At 43.1% G+C, this 22,155-nt stretch overlaps 1 protein-coding gene across 1 annotated transcript; it reads right to left on the bottom strand.

Annotated features, from left to right (window-relative positions):
• Nucleotides 1-1,543: 1,543 nt before the first annotated feature.
• LOC115758076 (protein CBFA2T3) lies at nt 1,544-22,155 on the bottom strand. Its single transcript, XM_030698590.1, has 6 exons — nt 21,667-22,155; nt 9,424-9,634; nt 3,204-4,642; nt 2,959-3,138; nt 2,656-2,781; nt 1,544-2,577 (listed from the first exon to the last, which is right to left on the bottom strand). The coding sequence occupies exons 1-6, from the start codon at nt 21,667-21,669 to the stop codon at nt 2,263-2,265; spliced, it is 2,274 nt and encodes a 757-aa protein (XP_030554450.1). The 5' UTR covers nt 21,670-22,155; the 3' UTR covers nt 1,544-2,262.

A 22,155-nucleotide genomic window follows, 5' to 3' on the forward strand; every position in this document is an offset into this window, starting at 1 on the left:
AATTTGCACAACGTGCACATACCCTGTTTGCAAATATGTCGGGCAGAAAAAATAATAAAATACTTTTAATTAAAATATTAATAAATAATATATATTTAGGTAAGGTTAACTTAACATTTTTATTTATGCTTAGAAGCATTGCATCGTCAGTGAAAATGTGTCAATCTAGAGTACACTTCGTAAACAAATCTTTTTCGATTGTTATAGTGAATAAATTAATAACAAGAAAATAATAATAGTTTATAGCATTTTCTAAGTACTGGACATTATTTTAGAAAATAGAAAAAATTAAAATTTCCAAAAAGACCAAGTTATGCGCATGTAAGTTAAAGATAAATTGAAAACCTTACAGTATAGAGATTCATATTCGAGTAATACAGGATAAACAACTGTCAGGCATCCTTTGGATGTCGTCTCCTTTCTTTGAAGCGAGCTGCTGTTGTTGCCGTTGACAACATGTCCGTGTCTGCAGCTGGCTGAGCTGTGGCTGCTGGCGATAACAAACGATAACTGCATGTTAAATAGAAGCTAACGAACGGGCAGTAAGCACGGGTGTGCACAAATTGAGGGGTGGGGGGTGGGCGGGAATTTTACAGTCAGGAACAAACAAAATGTCAGCATATGCTGGCCAGAAGCAGGCACCAGGAAGCTGCTGCCAGTTGCTGTTGGCTGGACGTGCAGCTATTTGAATATGCGCCCGCCTGTCGTTCTGAGGCCGTTGCCTGGCTTTAGAAAATCACTCAGGTAGGAAAATGCCATCATCAACATCATCATCATCATCATCGTCAGGGGCATCATCGTCATTTTGTGGCCGTGCTGCTGGCCCAACTCAAGCCGAAACCTCGTGTGCTTGTCGTCCAGTGAAGGGTTGCAAAAAAGCGCACAGCAGTTGCAGACAAAAGTAAAGTTAAGGCAAGCTGATCCTGAAGTGTCTACAAATGTGTATGCGTTTGTGTGTGAGTGTGTATGGCAGCCACAAGCCATGTGCATGTGTGTGTGTGTGTGTGTGCAACAAATGCTGTGCACGCCCCCAGGAGAGGCTAGGCACTAACGAGCTTTTGCTTGCTTGCAATGCGACAGCAGCAGGTGTGCCCAATACACACACACGCTCGCACACACACACACTTGCACATGGCGCAGCTGAGTGACGATAATTGAAATTTCATCACAGTAGTTTGTGGTTTTGTAGCACACACACTCACACACACACACACACACACACACTGGCCACACACACTAATGCGCAAATGATAGCTGGTGCAGTTTTCCGTTGCCTGCTTTTAGGCTGCCACGCAGCTTGAGAAATGAATCGTATTGAATCGCATCGAATGCACTCGAACTTTTTGGTTTAAAACACTTTATTTCTTGGGTTTCTTTTTAGCCTTTTTTTGTGGTTGTAACATTTACTTATGCTTTTGGTTTTCATTTGCAGTACAGTTAAATATGTTTTGTTTTGTTTTGTTTTTTTAGAAATACAATAAATACTAATTAATAAATTAAATACATACATATATATAATCAATAAATTAGCCATAATGATAGCAATAATAATATAATAATAATAATAATTATAATATATCATATGTATAATAATAAAAACTACTATGTTCAGTTTAAGTATTCGCTTTCTCTGCTTTTTGGATTGGGACCTAAGTACTACTTACAGCTTTTCTTTTCTTTTTTTTTTTTCAATTTATATTTATTAAGAGTTTCCTTTATTGTAGTTTTTACGTTTAATTCGATAAACTTTAATGTGGTGCAAATATTTATATGTATTGTTTATTTATTTTTTTTTATTTTAAGTGCTCACACAAGTTTAAAAAATTAATAAATTAATGAGTTTGGAGCGTGGAAAAGTTTATTGGAACCTTTCTTGACCTTAAACATTTAATGAAAAGGCTTAAGCACTAGAAAGGAAAATCTATAAAATCAACTTCTCACGCGCATAACTCATTAAACGGCTTTATATTTATTAATTTTTTGTCATTTTTTTTTTTAATTTTTGATTTTGAATGAAATGCAAAAAGTTAAGTTTCAAATTACATTTCTAACTCGTTTACTTGAAGTATATTTTATGTGTGCATTTAGAAAACTATTTGGATAATGCTGACAATTTCACTTCATTTTGTTTTTGGTTAAGGTTTACTTTAGTTGAACTCCATAATTATATGTGGGTTTTTAGTATTCGTATTCGAGCCGGAACGCTTTTCATTAATTTGACTAGCACAAGTATTTCTTCTTGGGTTTCATCATGCGAATGCGTCATTTGGAGCCCAGTCCGTTGGGCACCAGCGCACTGGGCGTGCCAGCGGCGACAGCGGCGCCGCCGCCAGCGACGCCAACGCCCCCAGCGCCTCCAGTTCCGCCTGCCGCAGCCGCAGCCGCTTCCCGCACGCCAGCAACGGCAGCCGCCTGCAGATGTGCCGAGGCCGCAGCTGCCGCCGCTGCTGCTGCCGCTGCTGCTGCTGTTGTGGGCGTGGGTGGTGATCGGGTGGCCATGGCGCTGCGCAGGCCGCTGGCGCTGGCCGAATGCAAATGCTTGGCGCTCAGCTCGGTAGCCCTTGAGTTGCCGCAAACCTGCGAATGTAACAACAAAAATTGGCCGCCGTATTAGTGGCAAGTCGCGGCTGCTGCAAAGTGCTGGCCTACACCCACCTGATGATGGCTATCCCAGTCCCTGTACTGACACGAGGCACTGCAATATCGTGCCATGTTGCAGCCGGAGCAGGTTTCAGTGGCCTTGCGACCGCAGTTCCAGCATTGTTGCTGCAAATTGTTGCCCTTAAGTAGATTCGAAAATGTAAAGATTAGACAAGTAATTGAAAAAATGTGTTGAAATTAACAATCAAACTAATTTCTTAAATCCCTTAGCAATCGCATCCTATCTACCGAGAAGTACCTCTAGTTTTGAATTGTTAAGTTTCGATTTAAGGGTCATAAAATGCATAATGTACTTACATTCTGTGCGCTGGTTATGGATGGCGATTTGTTGTCCAGATCGCGCTCACCACTGGAATGACGGCTCATCTCCATGAAGAACTTTTCCATGCGCAGTCGCTCCTGGGTCATGATCTCCGCGGCACGCGTCTCAGCGGCCACCACCGCGCGTTGGATTTCGATGACAGCCTGCCGCTTGACCTGCGACAAAACGAAAGTTAAGGGTGGTAAAGCACGCGAAATAAATTTGCGTGTGGATAACCCACCTGGGTGACAGCATCCTCGGCATTTCGCTTGAACTCGGCCACCTTCTCCTCGGTCTGGCGGCGCAGTTCGGCCATGGCGGCGGGCGTCAGCTCCTGGCTGCTGTTGTTGCCGTGCTGCGGCTCAATGCCACGCTGTTGCAGTATGGTGATGGCTCGTTTGGTCTTGTCCACCATGGCCGAGATGCAGTTAAGCATGGTGTGTATGTTCTTCCACTCCTCCTCGCCGCCGGGTGCACCTGCTGCCCCAGCAGCCGGGGCATTGCCACCGCGTGCCACCTGAGGCAGTGAGTGCCTGCCGGCAGCCTGGCCCGACTCGCCCAGGCGCAAATCGCGCTCGTCGCGCTGCATAAAACCTGCGGCAACGCCAGCAACCTCGCCGGCGGCGGCCGCGGCGCTGTAGTCGAAAGCGAGCACCGAGTGCGTGGGCGCCGGATGCATTGCCAGGCGTTTGCTGGGCGGCGCATATGGCTGGCCGGCATTTGGCATGTACTCGCCCCACTCCTGCAGACCATTGTGTGCGCCATGCTCCATCATGGAGTCCGAGGAGCGGCGCTTGAACAGCGCAACCCCATTGCCATTGGACGCCGCCGGCTGTGGCGCCTCCAGCTGTACGAATATGTCCGCGAATTCAGCACTGGCCACGCCATGTGGCGTAAGCTCCATCACGGCCTGCTCATTGCTGGTCACGTACTGCAGTGCCGATTGGTTGGTGGCGCGTGCCAGTGCCAAAATCTCGCGCTGCATCAGCGCAACACTGTTCTTGAGCAGGGGCATTACATACGGACGCAGAGGCAGGTTTATGGCCTCCTGCAAAGCCAGCCGGAACTCCTCGAGGGATATGGTGCTGCTGCACAGCGACAGGATCAATGCACGCACGCGTTCGCTCACCTCCGGCTGGCCGAGTTCCTGTGAGAACTGCACCAGAGCGCCGAGGAACTTTCGCAGCTTGGATAGCAGACGTGCTTGCTCCACATGCGCAGCGGCAGCGGCTGCAGCTGCCGCAGCTGCGGCCAGGGAGGCGGCATGCTGTGAGCCGGGCGTTGGCGATGTGGCTGAACTGGCGCCGCCGCCATTGACCACGGGCGAGGTGCTCGCATTGCGCTGTGGTCGTTGGTGATGATGCAGCTGCTGTGGCGGTGAGTGCGGTGAGCGTGGTGCAGCTGTCAGATTGCGTGCCAGCTCGGGCGGTGAGTCCGGCGGCGTGCGGCAAAGACGATCCCGTTCGCGTTCCCGTTCACGTTCACGCTCACGTTCCCTTTCACGCTCCCGCTCCCGCTCACGCTCCCGACTGCCATTGGGCGTGTGCTGGCTGCTGACTGTGTTGCTGGCGGAGATGGACATGTCTTTGCTGCTGCTGCTGCTGCCGGCCGAGGAGGAGGTGGTGGAGGTCTTGTCGCCGTTGCTGCTGCTGCTGTTGCTGCTGCTGCTGCTGCTGTTGGCTGTTGGTTAAAAGGAAGAAGGAAGCAGCCAGCTCGTTAGTTAGTTCACAATAAACAACGAAGAGAAACAAGGCACAAGTACGCACACCCACATGCACACACACACCCACACACACACACACGTATAGACACACAGGATGTGCAGGCGAAGCGCATTACAAATGCATTAGGAGCTGTTGTAGACGACGCTGCAGCTCGGAAGCTGCAACATCGGCCATGCCACAACTATGTATATATTTCTGTTGACCACAAACAAGCTACAGCACTTGTCTGCTCCCAACGCCAGGGGGCGCTGCAACAGCATTAACAAATTTGTTTGAACATGGGAAATAAATTAGCAAACATTTTTGGTTGCCATTTGCCAGGCAACAAGCACCCAAAGCCCAGCCAAGCAAGCAAATCAAGCACCACGCACTAATTGCTGGCCCAGGGTAAGGGTATATTATAGGGCATGGGGCATGGGGCATGGAGCCTTGGGGCATGAGCGCATGGGTGGCATGCTGGCCGACTGGGTGCAACATGCCCTAGCCCTGATCCGGCTGCCAAAGCGCCGCACTCGACTGTAGCTCAAAAATGAAAAGCTTAATGCCAAAGCCGCAGCGCGCAGATGGACGAGCCTCGACTTGATGCTGACGAGGGCCTGTGTGGGGGATGAGCAGGGTTTCGGCTGGAGTGCGTTAGCAGTCACTGGCAGGCGACAAATTTAAAAGGATGTGTTTTTGCGAGCTAGAGAATTGATTCAAAAATATTTTTGACTTTCTAGTCAACTTTGATTGTTGTGAATAAGGATGTTTAAACAATATATTAACTACGACATCGAATATTATGCTTATATGGAGCATAAGTTAGTCAAGATATATATTATAAAAACACAGAAGAGAGGTAAGAGGGTCACAAAATTTAAGTTATGCGAACAAATTTATAATAATAGCGATAAATTTGAAAAGATAGTTCCAATTATTTAAACGAATATTATGGATCACGCATAGTCTCAGAAGGGAGGAAAGCCCGCATCTAGACCTGATTAAAGTCAACTTTATCATTAGCTAACTAGAACCGAAAGTGTGACTATTTAAATTGATACATCTACTTAAACAAGAAAGTACAAGTCATTAATCAACCACCGTATACTTAATATTATATAATCAAGCTCTGTCTTCTTTTATTTGCAAATTTTGACGCCTGAAACTTTTTGAAAACAAATATTTATAGTTTTATTAAAAAACTCCTAAAAAAAAACAAACATGAGTGATGTTTACTCGACAATACTCTGCGTTCTGTAAATAAATAGTAGCTTCTTTGACGTATTAAACAAATTAATTAAATATGCATTTGTTTAAAGTACGATGTAAACAAGATAATTCGAAAAATGATTAAATATATTAAAGTTATTATTTTTGGAGTATACTTTGATGAGCATATAAATAAACATATAAAATGGAGTACATGTTTGCTTTCAGTAGGAAATTCTACAAATAGAAGAAATTGATTGATTTGAGAGAACACGAACAAATTAATCTTATTTCAAGCCCAATATCGTATAATGGAATTATTAATTCGCTCTTGAAATGAGCTCAATTAAAAGATAATCTTGATTCAAGTTATTTCCTGCACAAACATAATTAATTTCATATTTGAATCACTTCAAGGCTGCGTTCACTTGATTAAAGAACACAATTTTATTCTCTGTGCACGAATGAATGTTTGCTATCCCTATTTGCATCCCTATCTCCATCTCTCTTCATTTCTCTATCTATATCTATATCTTTATCTCTCTCTTTCATTATTAGTTTATGTTCTCACTCTATCTCTTTCTTTCTAGCGCTAACTTGTAAATTTTTAAATTGAAATTCAGTTTGCAAATGTTTTGTCGCCTGTTTCGCATTGGCGACCAAACACACACAAACTTTGTTTGCGCAAGCTAATGGAAATTGTTTATGTGTGTGAGGGTGTGGGTGCAAATGTTGCCACTGCTGCTGCTGCTGTTGCTGCCGCTGCTATAGCTGACGATGACGATGACGACGCAGCCGCCAGTCGATGCTGCTGCTGCTGTGGCTGCTGCACAGTTTGCTTTTGTGATAATGATTGTGGATACAGCTGCAACTGGCTGTGTTTTCACAGCCATTCAGGCACGCCAATCGAAGGGACAGAAGCACATACACACACACACACACACACACACACACACCCCTCGCACACACATACACACACCTACACTAGAGAGTGAGCCAGCGAGTAGGAGGCATCACTCAACTGCGTTGGCGGCGGCTTATCAAACGCCAAACATAGACAATGATGGATCACATGATGCCGCCGCCGGGCCCTGTAATTGGCTGCTATGCAAAAAGCAAAAAATAAAAGAGTATAAATAAAGGCAAAACAGAAAGAAGCAAGTGTCGCCCACGCTATAGCTATGTAACTGTCCAACTGAGCCGAGAGTATCTCTTCTATCTAACTGGCTGTGTACAATTGTAAAATATTGCAGTTGGCTGAGGCTTAAAAGTTTGTTGGGGCCACAAAACCGCAACTGACCCAAAGTTGTGCCCCAAGGGCTGGGCGGTCGGGCGGTTGGTCGGTCGGTCAGGCAGCTGACCAGCTGTGACTGTGCACGAAAAATGTTTTGGCCACGAAAAACTATTTACGAAAATTTTGTGTTGACAATTCACATATTTTCTAAAACATAATGTTGGCAATTTTCTCTGTGTATGTGCGTGGCAGGGACTTGCCTGATGGGGGGAAGCGGCTGTTAGAGGCGTGGCAATGCGGCATTGTGGGAGCCTCAACGGCTGGCGCAACATCAGCATCATAAGTGAGCTTCAACAGCAGCAGCAGCAGCAGCCATCGATTTAAGGTTACGTATACGCAGCATGGGCCAGTGGCAGTCTATGTCTGTGTGTGTGTTTGTATGCCGATGTGTGTGTGTGTGTGCGGGCAACAGAATTTGCACAGCTGCGTCCCATAGATTGCAGTCGAGCGCACAAAACGAAACGTTGGCAAGTTTAGTTTGTGTTGCTGTTGTTGTTGTTGCTGTTGTTGCTGGCATAGTCATTTGGGAAAACAATCATTTTGGCAAATATTCATCATGCGCTGTTTGTGATTATCATCATCAGCAGGCGGCATAATGAAGTTGCTGTTGCTGCTGCTGCTGTTGTTGCCGTTGTGGGCGTCTCTGCAACACACAGCAAACATTTGTTAAACAAAACCTTTTTTTTTAAGAGCTTCAGTTTTGAATGCTAATTAGAGAGCAGGCTTCCATAGAATTTAAGCGCCTTAAATGCACACACGCACACATCATTGGCCTGGGAATTGGCGCAGCAAGTGACACAGGTACGCACAACCACAACAACTAAAATGCCAACAATAGCGGCAGCAACAGCAGCGGCAGCGGCAATCAAAGCAAAGCATACAATAGAGCAGCCCCTAAAAGCGGGCTACGCTTTTTTCCCAGATGCGGGCTCTTGTTGCTGTTGTTGCTGCTTCTGTCGCTTGTGCTACTGGGAACGCCAACAGCGGCTGTTATTTTTTTGGGCTAACGTCCAAAAGGGAACAAAAAGTGGAAAATGGCAAAACCTTGTGGCCATCCTGTGCGCGCACACTCAAAATTTTACTGTGAGCTGCGGTCCCAGCGAGTGGTTGAAGCCGACAAAATGAGTTGTTGCACTTGAAGGCAGCTGCCAAGCGCTCAAAAAATCTGTGAGTAACATTCCGCAACTAATTCCATTTTGCCTGCATAAAGTAAGTGCCAGTTTTATCCAGCTGATATTATTGGGTGCAAATTGTAGTGCATCTTAAAAACATTGATTGTATGCATTTCATTTTTGCTCAACAACTATTTACTATTTAATGACAATATTATTTTACATATGCAGCTTATTGAGCTGCTGCACAGATGCAGAAGAGTTTCATGAATATTCATAGCAAATAATTCAAGGTAAATAATTTACTTTGTTCTGAATTCCAGATTCGTGAAATTTTCATGGAAATGCTTTTTCGAAATAATTAATTTTATATATAACAGTTTTTTTTAAATTTATTAATTTATATTTATATAAGGGAATTCAAGAAGTATGCTTGGATTTATTTTTATAAAATTTATAGTAAATTGTAATTGGAATCAAATGTATTTAATAGATTTTTCAACAACTTGTAAGCATATTGAAATCTTAAAACAATCTTGACTGAGTAGGGCTCACATATTTATATAATCAGTCAACAGGGAATGTAGGACAGTAGCTTTGTGAAATTGGATTGATATATTTGAATATACCGTAATATGTATATATGAATAAATAACTACAGGCAAGCCAAATAAATAATTTAAAAATTAAAAAGTTTACAGATAGATGTGTATAAGGTTTAGCAGGGTATAATAAATGTATAACCATCAAAATAAATTGTGCAAGAGCATGAAGTTATATGTGTAAATTCCCCAAGGAAACATTTACTCATAAAAATCGCGTATCACAAAAATCTTGTTCACTTAACTGGCCTGCAACTCGTGCCCTACGTCGTTGTTGCTAATTGTTTGTGCCGTGCCACAACATAAACAGCTAAATAACCCCACACTCTCACAAACGCACACTCGCAGCTGCTGCCATTCACACCATCAATCGTTGTGCCTGTCGCTTGGCTGCACTTGTGCTCCCAAACCCAGTTCGCAAGTCCCAATTAAACGCCTTAATGTCTACGCAGCCGATTCCACAGGCACATTCACATTCACAATCACATATTCCTCCCCCTGGATTCGCACCCAGCCCATGTGTTTTCCACATGCTACTTACCTTTAAGCCGTCGACTAATTGCAGCCGCAGTTGCTGCTGTGTTGGCTGCCGCAGCTGCTGCTGATGAGCCCGCTGTCGATGACGCGGATGCGGCAGCTGTTGATGTGGCCACTGCGACCGCTGCCGCTGCTGCTGCCGCCGCCGCGGCTGCGTCATATGCGTCCTTGTCGGTAATCTCCTCCTTAATTATCGCTTTGCCATCGAGCGCCATCTGGAAATAGTCGCAAATTAGTTAAGAAATTTAAACAGTCTGTTCTACGTTGTTGTCATTGTTGTTGCTGTTGTTGTTGTTGCTGTTGCTGTTGTTGTTGGGGGCAACAACAATGACAACAATTGAAAGCCCCCCACACAATTTGTAATTATAAACAAGCGCAAACCTGTACAGGTTCCCATGCGTCAACGAAAACATCAAGTGACAAAGTTCTCACATTATGATTTCAAATTATTTGATTTCAATTTGATTAAATTGTTCTCTGACATGCAAATTGGGCGCACCGAACCCAAGGACCTTCTTGCCCACCGCCACACGCTGGAGAATTGTGTGTGTGTGTGTGTGGGGCCTGGGACCGAGCCTCATTAGGGGCAGCTGTAGCCACGCTTGGGGCCTTACCAGCAGTGCATGCAAAATTATTTGGCAGACCCCAATCACCAGTTTGCAGCTAACAATTGGAATTGGTAATGTTGTCGGAATTAATTACGAATGGCAACTATGTGTAGCTATAAAAATAATCCATTCATATGTATTTAAACAAGTGAACTAGATTTTGGTGTCCTTTTTTATTCATACTTAAACAAGCGTTAGTCCGTGTATTGTTGATTTATCATATATTTGTTTAGGCCTTTCAAAGTCTGGGCGAAAAATCGATTTCACGGAAATTGGCTTACTTATTGCTTTTTGACTACTTAGTCAATATTTTATGCAACTAGTCTGAACTCAGCGATCATGTTAGTTAATAAGGTTCCATCTAACATGATGGACATTATATAAATTATGTTTAAATATGTATGTGCGCCTCAATTTTTAATGTACAACACAAATAACTGATTCCGTTGATTCAGTTTCTTTATCTTAACTTTAAAATATAAATAATAAAAAAACTGACATCAAATCAAGAATTCTTCCAAACTCTGTAAATTAAAATCATTTTTGTAATATACCATTATTACTTATTTATTTAAGAGTAGAAGGGCAAGAAATAAAAGTCTCTCAAGACATCTCAAGACGACAATTTTTGGTCACGCCGACTTTTGCTCTCCTAAATCTATATCTTTAACATTTGTAGAGCTAATGTATTTAAATTTGTTATGTTTGTGCGTATTTTAGCTAATTTTAATATTAAATCAATTAAGTTAAGCATGATTTGATAGACTACAGATATAAACACAATGGTAAAATATTTCAGAAAATCAGATGCTTTCATTTAAAAGTATAAAACTGAATTCATATGATTAATAGGCAAATTAGAGAAATGCAAATACAAGTGAACTATCCATGAAATGCGATGGAAAAATCGAAGCAGCTTTTTCGAATTCCACAACTTATATAAAAACTATGAACATACTTGATAGGTATTTCCACCGCTCCATCAGAGACACCTCGTGAAGCACTTTAATTGCGCCAATTGATGACTGCCCGGTCATGCAATGCATTCCCCCCCCCCCCCCCCCCCCCACACACACACACACTCCCTCAGACACACACATACACACATTTAAAAACAATTGCCCGGCTTTCAACAAGGCAGGCTGCACAAACATTCAACCGGCACTTACCGCCCATTTGAGCAACCACTCGCCCATCCCACTGCCACTCCCCCCAGCAGACACTCACACACACATTCAACCCTTTGGCACGCACTTGTTCATGTTCATGTCCGGTCGCCCGGGTACGCCCATGTCAGTCCGGTCGGAGCATGGGAAAATTTGTTGATTTTTATCACTAAAATATGTAAATACCTGGACGAGCTGTGGGAGCTTGTGCAGCTTGTGCGGCTGCATAAACAAAAGCGTAAAAGAACGAGAAACAACAACAACAAAAACATAAAGGAAAAAAATCTGCTCATTTTCATTCATGTTTTCGATCAATCTCCGACCACCCCCGCCAGGGCTCGCCCCAATTCCCGCAAGCGCCAATTCAGCTGCTCGTCTGCCTGGCTGAGGTGTAAAAACAGTTTTTTTTCTTATATATTTTTTTGGCGCAATGCTTAAAGTCAATCGTCGCACTTGGCAATATTTACACTAGGTGGGGGCAAGAGAGATCTCTCAGACAGAGAGAGGAAGAGAGAGAGAGAGAGCGAGAGAGAGGGAAAGAGAGCGCAGTCTGGCGGACAGCTGTTTCGCATCAGGCAAATTACTAAAAATGCTGCAAATGAAATTCTATTAAAAACAAACACTTGACACGCAGCTGCCGCTTGCCAAAGTGCCGACAAAAAAAGGGGGCTGGTTGCGAAGGGGGGCTGTGGTGGGTTGGGGCCAACTAATGACAGATTCAGCCAGCATATGGCGTCTATAACACTTGTCAACTGTTCGGGTAGCTGGGCAGCGGCAGGGGCTGTTGGCGGCGGGCAGCACGAAACTAACAAAACGAAACATGCGTGACAGGCGGCAACAACAAGTGTTTTGTGTGTGCGCCAGGTGAGTGGGCGGCATGCGGGAGGCATGGGCGGGCCCTGACTCACTTAATAGCTTGGCTGGCTGACTGGCTGGCAGCAGCTGCTGGCAAGGCATAGGACCAGGCTATGACGAATGAATCAAATGTCAGCAGCAGCCGTGTCGTCGTCGTCGACGTCGTCGACGTCGTCTCTCAAGCAGCTGTCGCCTGTCGGCGCCAGCAGGCGGCTAAAGCTTCAACTTGAGTTGCCCCCCACACACACATACGACCCACCCCACCGGCCGCTGCCGCGCTGCCACTATGCTTGGGGGCCAAGCCACTTCAAAGCGCCTGAGCTTGAGCTTCAGTTTCAGCAAAATGGAAAATGTCGCCCGCAGAACTTTTGCCACAAAACTTGGAGCAGGGCGGCGCGCGGGGAGGCAGCAGGCAGCCAGCCAGCCAGGCAGCTGCCGGCGCTGGCAACGGCTGCTGGCGAAATTGCTAAAAGAAAAAGTAATTATTTAAACGGTCGGGGAAGAGGCGGGTCGAGCAGCTCCGGGGCGGTGTGTGCGGGGCGTGGCAACTATTTGGCAAGCCGTTTGCCAAAGCAATGACAAATTAAAAGCAACAGCAGCAGCAGCAACATCTCGCGCATAATTTTCAATTAGGCGCAACACAAATCATAAAAAATTCAACGACATTCATTTAATTCGTGTAAAAAAGGCCAAAAGCAGCAAGAGCAGGAGCGGCAGCAGAAGCACAGCCATGTGGCTGGACACCAAAGCATTTTATACTTTTATCCCTTTTGCTAACAAAAACACGCCACACACACACACATATATAACAGCAGCAGCAGCATCAGCAGAAGCAGGAGCTGTGGCAGAGTTAACGAAAAGGCGCGCCAACTGTAATAACAACAGCAATAACAACAACAACAGCTGTGAAGGGTTGTTGCTGCTGTGGGTGTGGGCTGGGTTTTGGGATTGGGCCTGGGCCTGGACCTGGGCCTGGGCTTGGGAATCGTTGGTTGAAATCACAGCACAGCTGCATGTGCTTTAGCTGTAAGCTGCCAGTTCACGTTCGCACTACGTGTGTGTGTGTGTGCAAATGACAGCCGCGTGGACGCGTCCAGTTCACACACACACACACACACACACACACAGTCCAGCTTTGTATGTGGCTGTGCGGACTGCGTCATTATGCACAAGTGGCGCCCGCCGCCAACGCTGCCTGAAAGAGATTACTGGCGACGACACCTGTGCAGCAGCAACAGCAGCAGCAGTAACAGCAGCAGACACACTCAGACAGAAGTACGTGCAATACACACACAAACACACACACACACACACACACACACACACACACACACACACACACACACGCACGCACGTATTTCGATTTGTGCATGTGTATGCTTTACAATGAAAAGTTTTTTGCAACTTGCTGCGTCAGCTGCTTCATTACACATGAAGCTACAAATGTGAGCGAATTGTGTTGCCAGAGAAGTTGATGATGGCTCCCCCAGCTCGCAACTGTCTGCGTCAATGCTATCGATATAATAATACGATGTTCAAAAATGCCATCAAATATATATTGGCCAGAACTGTGAATGCCCCTTGTGTTAGCTAATTTAATGTCTGTTTCATATTGGTTTAAAGTATTAGTGATATTAGTAGGAATACCCATATACCCATATATAAGTGATATAACTATCAATACTTGTCTTATTATTATTAAAAATAACCAGGAATACCCTAATATAATCTCATTTTACGTACCTTTATTATAATTTTAATTATGATTGATATCACCAGGAATACACTTAATATTACTTAATTTTACATTGTTTTTTATTAATTTCAATCACTAGTGATTTTACCAGGAATACCTCTAATGTTACCATATTTCACGTCTATTTAATATTTATTTAAATTATTAGTGAGATAATCAGGATACCCCTAATGTTACCGCTTTTTTTTTAATCATTTTCATTATTATTACGAATTAACCTAGATTACCTTCAATGTTACGTTATTTAATATATATTTATTACCCATTTATATTATTAGTGATATAACTAGGAACGCCCCTAATGTTAACTATTTGTACGTTAATTTATATTCATTTCAATTCTTTCATTAATTTATAATATTATTAATATGATCAGGAATACCCCTAATATTACCTCTTTTACGGCTACTGATATTTATTTCAGTTATTGGTGTATATGTAAACTACAATTGTAAAACAAATTATTGCCTTTATCAGAATTTAAATAATTTAAATACCCCAAATGATTTTTTAGCTGGTATACATTGATATTGCTCTAATTTTTTATCCTTGCAAAGTGCTACTCGAAGGGCGATTCGTTGACTTCATTAAAAGTGTTTGAGAATGCTTGAAATAAATTAACAATATATAAAATATTTAAGTAAACACTCGATTCGAAAATAAATCGAAAGATTTGGGAACACCTAATGCAATAATATATAATACTAATAGTGCAATATGAGTTTAGCCAGACCTAATGAAAAAGGCAAACCTTTGTTAAAACAATGTATACCCTCAACTCTATATACTATTTGGCAATATTCGCGGAATACCCCTAACGCTGTAATAAATACATACCCAACATGTTATTTTTGGAAACACATGATGATAAGAATCACAAATCCAAGATTGTCAATTCTGTTAAAGTTTCTATATATTTTAGTTTAGTTAAATTATTTAGCACTTGGCCTTAACTCTATTAATAGAACTTTTGAATAACCCTCGTGAATGGCTGTTGCTGCACTTGTGTGTGTGTGACTGCAACGTGCCGCAGCATTGGTGTCATTTTAAATTACACATCAGACAAACACACAGCCAGCAACTGCAACAACAGCAGCAACAATTTTTGCACTAGTCACCGCACGTGTATGTTGCTGCTGCTTACTTCCTTTCCCTCTGGCACTTTCGGTGTGTGCGAGGCATAATAAGATAATGGCGTGTCACAGCGACCAACAACAGCAACAAAAAAAGGCAGCAACATCAGCAATAACAGCAGCAGCACCAGCAGCAGCGGCAGCATCAGCGGCAGGAAAAACAGTTGAGCGAGTGCCGCGCTTAATCGGCTTTATGGTCTGTTTTATTTCCGATATGAACTGTTTTATGCCCCGCCTGGCCATTAACTAGCCAGTCGGCAAGTCGGTTGCAGCTGCAGCTAGAACATTTGGGCAGCCGCAGTAAGCGACTCTTGCCACATGTTGCCAGCTTTTCAATTATGCAGCTGCTGCTCATGTTGCTGTTGCTGCTAGAAATGCAATTTTCAAACGAAACGAGGCCCCGTTGCTGGCAATTGAAGATTTGCCAGCTGTTTTTGGCCGTTGTTGTGATTGTCTGATTGGAAAAGCGTTTTCAGTTAGTGTGCTGCACGCAGCACGTGCCGCTGATGTCTGCTGCCCATTGTTGCTGTTGTTGCTGCTGCTGTTGATTGCTTGTGCAGCCAAGTTGTCTACAACAGTCGTGAAGCAGGCAGGGTGGTAAAGGCCAGGCGCAGGGGCAGGGGCAGGGCTTAACACATGTTGCCACGTGCCGTTGACGCTGACGTTGATGTCGTGGCCAGGGCTGCACACGACAGTTTATGCGGTGTTGGCCGCGCTGTTGCTGCTGCCGTTTTCAATTAAAAATTGCGACTGACAGCAGCGGCTGCAGCTGCAGCTGTTGCTGCCGCTGGCGTGTAACACCTGTGCAATGCTATGCCATCTAATAGTGCCAAAAAAAAAAAAAACATTTTTCATATTTTTTTTTAATTTGGGGCACATGCAAAAATCGATGCATGTTGCTGCAGCGACAGCAACACATGCCAGCAACAGCAGCAGCAACTTGGGGCAGTAACAGCAAAAATCTGTTGCCGGCACTTGAGCTGCAGCTCAAACAACTGTGCCATGACAAGTTACAAGACGCAAGCGATGAAAGAGATGGAGAAAGAGAGTGAGGGGGGTAGATATACTTAAGTTGGCAGCTGTTGCCACTTGGCGGGCGCAGTTTTTCAGTTGCTGCTGCTGCTGCTGTTGCTGTTGCTGTTGCTGTTGCTCCCTTGTTCGTTGTCCGCTGTCTCGTTGTCTGGCATCATCTGCGTTTCATCTGGCGCAAGAAATATTGCGGCAGCTGCGACGATGTCGTTGGCCGACGCCCCTTTTGCCCATAGGATGTGTGTGTGAGTGTGTGTATGTGTGACAAGGTCAGCGCTGTGTCTGGAAATTGAGGCAGTTGCTGCTGCAAATTCAATTCAAATGTTTTTGGCCCAAAGCAACCAGCAGCAGCAGTAGCAGCAGCGTCAAACCCAACCAGACAATTTGGGCGCTTGCCAGCAAATGGAAGCGGAAAAGGCAAAGGCAAAGGCAAGGGCAACGGAGCCGGCAAGGGGTAAGGGTATCAGGGGCATATGGGCTATAAGGCCACCGATGCTGTATCTGCGCCGGACATGCCGTTAGTCGTGGCGTTTTCTTTTTGTAGTTTCCATTTTTCTTCTTTTTTTTGCGCTTACTATTTAGAAAATGTTTAAAACATAAGAGACGACAGTTGAGGCCAAAGGATTGCCAGTTAGTTGAGTGGGCGGCCTGAGAAGGGAGGCTAACTCAATGAAGAGTATGTTGAAAGTGGCAGCAACATTATGAAGAAGATGAATGAAATGTGCACTTAGTAAAGCGCTCTTTGCATCTGTTGAAAGAATGACAGCAAATGGACAACATGACGCATTCCACAGCTGCAACATCTTCTTTTTCATTTGCTTACTCCAGTTAGCCAGTGTATAACTAGATATAAACATATAACAGACAATATATACAATCCATTTTATGAAACTATTTGAGGAATACAAGTTAAGAGCTCTGATTTATATAAATGTGCATTTAGAAAACTCTAGATTGAGCTTGCTTGCTTGACGCGCCACAACATAATATAATATAATACATAATATAACATAATATTATATAACATAATAGCTGTCATCCTATTCTTACTAAATATTAATAATAGCACTCAGTCTGTCTTCTAAGCTTTTAGCACTTGTTAAAACAATTGAAAGCTGATTTCTTGCCATTTAAATGATACAGCGCATAGTCATCCGCATCATATATGGTAAGTGGGCTGACCATTGTCCTTGCCACTATGCTCTGCATTGTTCTTCTACACATAACCAAATAATTTTAACTAGACCCATGAAATTTTTGTGTGTGTGCGGCTCAAAAGCATTTTGCAGGCTTCTTTGCTGCGGCTGGTGCTGCTGCTGTTGTTGGTTTCTGCGTCTTTTTAATAAGCTGCCACATGCAGTAGCGACTACAATTCTGCAGCCACAAAAATATAAGAATAAAATAAAAAAAAATAAAATACCAGAGGCCAATCGGCAAGTGGCTAGAAGCGGGCTCGGGCTCTGGATGGGCATGCCAAAAAAAAAGTAAAAACCCGAAAAATTTGTTTTTGACTTTTTCGATTAAGCGGATGCACACACAAAAATATACACTAGTCGTGCGAGTGTGTGTGTGGGCGTATGGGTGTGTTAGTTGTTCTGCTGTGCGTGACACTTTCGACTCTTTGTTTAACTTTGTGCTTTGAGGAACTGAAAACTGGGTAGCTGTTGGCTTTGCCGCTGCTGTTGCCGTTGCCGTTGCTCGCTGTGCTAATAAGTAAATTGACTTATTTCCGGTCGCCATTGCCATTTGTTGTGTTGTCTCAGCTGTTTAGCCGGCAAACAAAATGGCGTCTCATTAGTCAATGTCGCCTAGGCAGCCACATGGGCGTCGCTCCTGGGCGTGTCGCTTAATTGCCAAGGTGTGAAAATGCCGCCGCCAACATTATTTTCTTTTAGCTTGTGGGTTGCTGGGCAAGGTTTACAATGCTAATGATTGATTGAGCGCTTGATGGATGGCTGGGCAGGGATTTTTTTGTTCGTTGTTGTTTGTTGGTGTGGCGCCACATGCCACATGTGGCGCCCTTCGCTAAGCAGCGGCAGCAACAGCAGCTGCGCTTGTCATGTGCATTTCACCTGGCTGGCCTATTACCTTAATCACTTTGCCCTTTTCACGGCGCTGTCAATTTTCAGTGCATTCACTGAATGTGCCTGTCGGCTAATCAGGCCGTCAATACGCCAATTTAACAGTCCAACAATCTAACGAACTGCCCATCACCAGAGTAATACAATATGAAAATTGCCAGTCGCCGTCTGTCTGTTGTTTAACCAAGGCTCGCAGCGCTGATTTAACCCCACTTTGATGTGGACCTATTGGGACAACAAACTCAATCGAACCCGCTAATTGGCCCGCTCCTTCTGCCAAGGCTAATTGTGATCATTTCGTTGCCGGCTATTGACTTAATTTATTAGCATACTTTTGTTTCACTGTCTCAGCGCCATCTGTTGTATATTGTTTGCAGAACTGCAAGCTGAACAAATGGCAAATGGCTTTCTGGTAAGCCGCACAGTGAATACTCCTACAGGGCAATCGACTCATGTTGCCTTTACATTTATTATTTAATATGTGCTTAAGGTTAATTAATTGCTTGATACAAATAAATCATAACGATTTACTTTTCTTTTCTATTTACGCTTTGCCCATATCTTAGAAGAACAAGGAAATTAGTTAATGCCGATTATGGTCAAGATATCTTGAAAAACAAAATATTTTTCATATAAGAACCTCATTTTCGACAGATCTTTCCTATGGCAGCTATATGATATAGTGGCCCGATCCAGCCGATTCCTACATATATACTGCATTCAACAGTAAGAGAGACGTATGCAGAGTTACATGAAGATAGTTTTCAAGTTGAGAGACTAGTTCGCATAGAAGCAGACAGACGGAAATATCGGAGATGTCTTCGTCTATGCCTTACAAAGTTCGAGACAAAGTTACAATACCCTCTGCAAGGGTATAAAGGAATATAAAGCTATATTCTTAATGTAATTGCATATTTCATTTTTGAAATATTATTTCTTTATTCAATTTCAAGCACATTTGTATGTTTATTTATATAAATCATATATATCAATATAAATCTTTATATAGATCATTTATATTTAATGTATTTATATAACTGTTTGAAAATCAGTTTTAAGAAAACATAAATTTAGTAAAATCAGCAAGTTCTGCATCATAACAGAATTTATATATATATATATATATATATATATATATATATATATATTTATTTTTTTTTTTTTTTTTTTGAACTAATGATTATATATTTTATCATTTTCTTTTGTTTTTTTTTCTGATTTTTGTTTATAATTGTTTTGGGCATACTAATATTTTTAGACGGATAACTTTTTATACAAGCAAGATTAAAAAATTTTTTATTTTTTATACAGAGGGAAGGAAGTGCGTTTTATTTTTCATTAAACTCTACTTTCTTACGAACTTGCTGGCCAATATCAAAAACATTTTATGGATTTTTGGGAGTTAGCATTTGATTGTATGGAAATATAATGAGCATATTTAATTCACAAATGCCTTGTCCCATAAAACATATATGAAATTCTAGCAAAACCAACACTCGGTACAGACCTTATGCAATTGTTACCTGACCCTTGCAAAGGGTATACAGAGCAGAGCTCTCGCTGAGCCCGGCAAGCTGTTAAAATGTTTATACAGGTGTCGTCGTGCCAATGACAGACGCGCAGACGGTGGCAAAAAAGAAAAAACGAAAAAGCAGCGTCGGGCAGACGATTCAGGCCAAAAAGGCAAAACGGCAGCTGGTTCAGCCGCTGGTCACGCTCTCTCGCTCGCACACGTTGTCACACACACATACTTCCGTGCTGTGCTGCACAAGTGCAGATCATTTGGCAGGCGCTCTGCAACAGCTGCCGCCTAGCCAAGGCCAGGCTGTGCAACGCAGGGCCAGGTGAGTTCGACTGAGTCATGCAGGCAGCAGCCGCAGCTGCTCATGCAGCAGGCCCAGCTGTGAGCTGGATGGGAGAATTGTTTAGGAGCCGCTCTTAAATTGAACATAAATATTCGGCCAGCTGCAATCTGTCGCTTTTTTTGTCAGATCTTTGGCACGTGTGCGATCTTAACTTATGCTTTTAAATACCAGTTAACTTACCTAACAACTTAACGTACTCATTAAGTAAATGCGAAAAGCTAGTCAATAATTTGGAATATAAGTATTCTTTTAATTGCTACGAAATATAATATTTATTAGCTTTTTAATATACGCTTAGATTAGATTGTTTTTATTTGTGGATCTGTTTTGAATTTGGATGCGGAAATAATGTATTCAGTTCAACTGTTAAAGCTCAATATGGCAAGTTCTTTATGTTAGTGAGAAAAAATGAATTAAGAATGACTTCCTGGTTTGGTATTTGAAGAATACCAAACAATTGAGTTTAAAGCAGACCTTCAAGCTCAAGCAGAAGGTTTGGGTTACGGCTCGAACCAAATGCCTGCCTTAAGGTTCGGTTCGAAAGCCTGGTTTTTGACATAAATGAACTCCCGCTTTGATTCACACCTGTTTCTGATTTTTGGCTTATTTCTTTTTTTAGCAACTGGTTTGGTTCATGACTCGGTTCTGCTCAAACCCGACTTGAGTCTTGGCTTTATTTGATGGTGCTTTAATCTATTTTTTTATATATGCTCAAATTAAAAATTTAGTATCTTTGAGATATTTTCTGGAAAATTAAATATGATTCTCTTCATGATTTATAAGAAGAAGATACGGGAATCAATGCGCTGCAGATTTGGCAATGTTTTTAAGATCATTGGGTTGGGAACTCCTTAACAGGGGATGTCTGAAGACCAAACCTAACTTATTGATTTATTGGCAATATACGAATACAATGCGAATATAAATTAGACAAAAGGACGCTTCAACAATCTGTTGCCCTTCGAGTCAGACACAAAAACACGCACACTTCTGTGAGGAACAATTATGTGACATATGAATTATATTTAATTTTGCTGCTGTTGGTAAATTTCGGCTAGCAGAAGTTTTGAAATTTGGCTTAGAGCAGAAGGCGGCAGTTGAAATGGCAGCCAGCTGCAATTATTTGCAGTTGAGATTTCCCAATTGCCAGCCCAAGGCCATCAGAAACAGACGGTGTCCAAACTCATTGGCTGGCAGCCACATCCGCATGCTCCGCTAGCGTACTATACAACTATCCTCACACACACCTCCCCACACACACACACACACACACACACACACATACGCAAGCACGTGACGGTGGAAAAAAATGAAGCTGGGAAAATACTCGTAATTTATAATTTCGCACGTGAAACTGACAAAACGAATTTGCTGCGGGATTTTTCTTCTTATGGCAATGCAAAAATGTGTCACACACACACACACACACACACACACACACACGGACAGGCAAATTTGTATTACCAACTATGTAGCTTTGTGTTTGGGCCAAACATTTGCGCAAATAAAAAACAGATGCGTCGCTTTTGAGATATTTTTAAAGAGCAATCCGCGCAGCTGCCCAGATTCCAGATATATTTCGAGGGTGTATTGCCTGGGACAGCTGGCGTTATCGCGGCATGGACAATCAACATGTGTTGCGCTCGGGTATGTAGGAGGGGACACACACACAGACACAGACAGCTTACACAGACAGACACACATAAAACAGATGCGCATCTTTCAGATACTTCGCATGTGGCTCATTGACTTACCATTTTGGCTGTTCGTTTAAAAGATCTTATTATTTCTTTTGGTATTTTATAATGTACGTTTTGCTGCTTTGGTTTGTATTGTTGTTGTGCTGCACTTACGCGAATTGCTGCATTGTTTTCGTATCTCTGAGATACATTTGGTGTTGACACCCACTAAAAAACGCGCGCGCGACGCCTGCAATGGGCGTTAATTGACTAGCAACCGATGATGAACTAATCGCAAGCCGCTACAATAAATTTACTTGCACATATCCAGATTATTTATTTTCCATTTATTTGTTGATGTTGTTGACGCGACGCGAACAACAACAATTGTTGGCGAGTACGAATGCGGAGATGCGACGCTTGTACCGGCATGTCGGGCCAATGCCAAACGACTGAAGCCACGCGCTGGGAATGGCGGCTATGGAATGCCGAATCCCAAATATCACACACAAGACGAAACTGAGAGAAACGCTGCCTCTGTGCGCTGCGACTGCGGCTGCTGTT

This window comes from Drosophila novamexicana, unplaced genomic scaffold (genome assembly GCF_003285875.2).
Source record: "Drosophila novamexicana strain 15010-1031.04,08,12 unplaced genomic scaffold, DnovRS2.1 tig00000121-arrow-pilon, whole genome shotgun sequence".
NCBI lineage: Eukaryota > Metazoa > Arthropoda > Insecta > Diptera > Drosophilidae > Drosophila > Drosophila novamexicana.

Excerpts from the sequence above, each read along its gene's own strand:
- LOC115758076 (XM_030698590.1), bottom strand. Across the intron at positions 4,643-9,423 it reads AATTAGTCGACGGCTTAAAG|CCAACAGCAGCAGCAGCAGC; the intron begins GTAAGTAGCATG and ends TTTAACCAACAG. Across the intron at positions 2,782-2,958 it reads CCATAACCAGCGCACAGAAT|GGCAACAATTTGCAGCAACA; the intron begins GTAAGTACATTA and ends AATCTACTTAAG.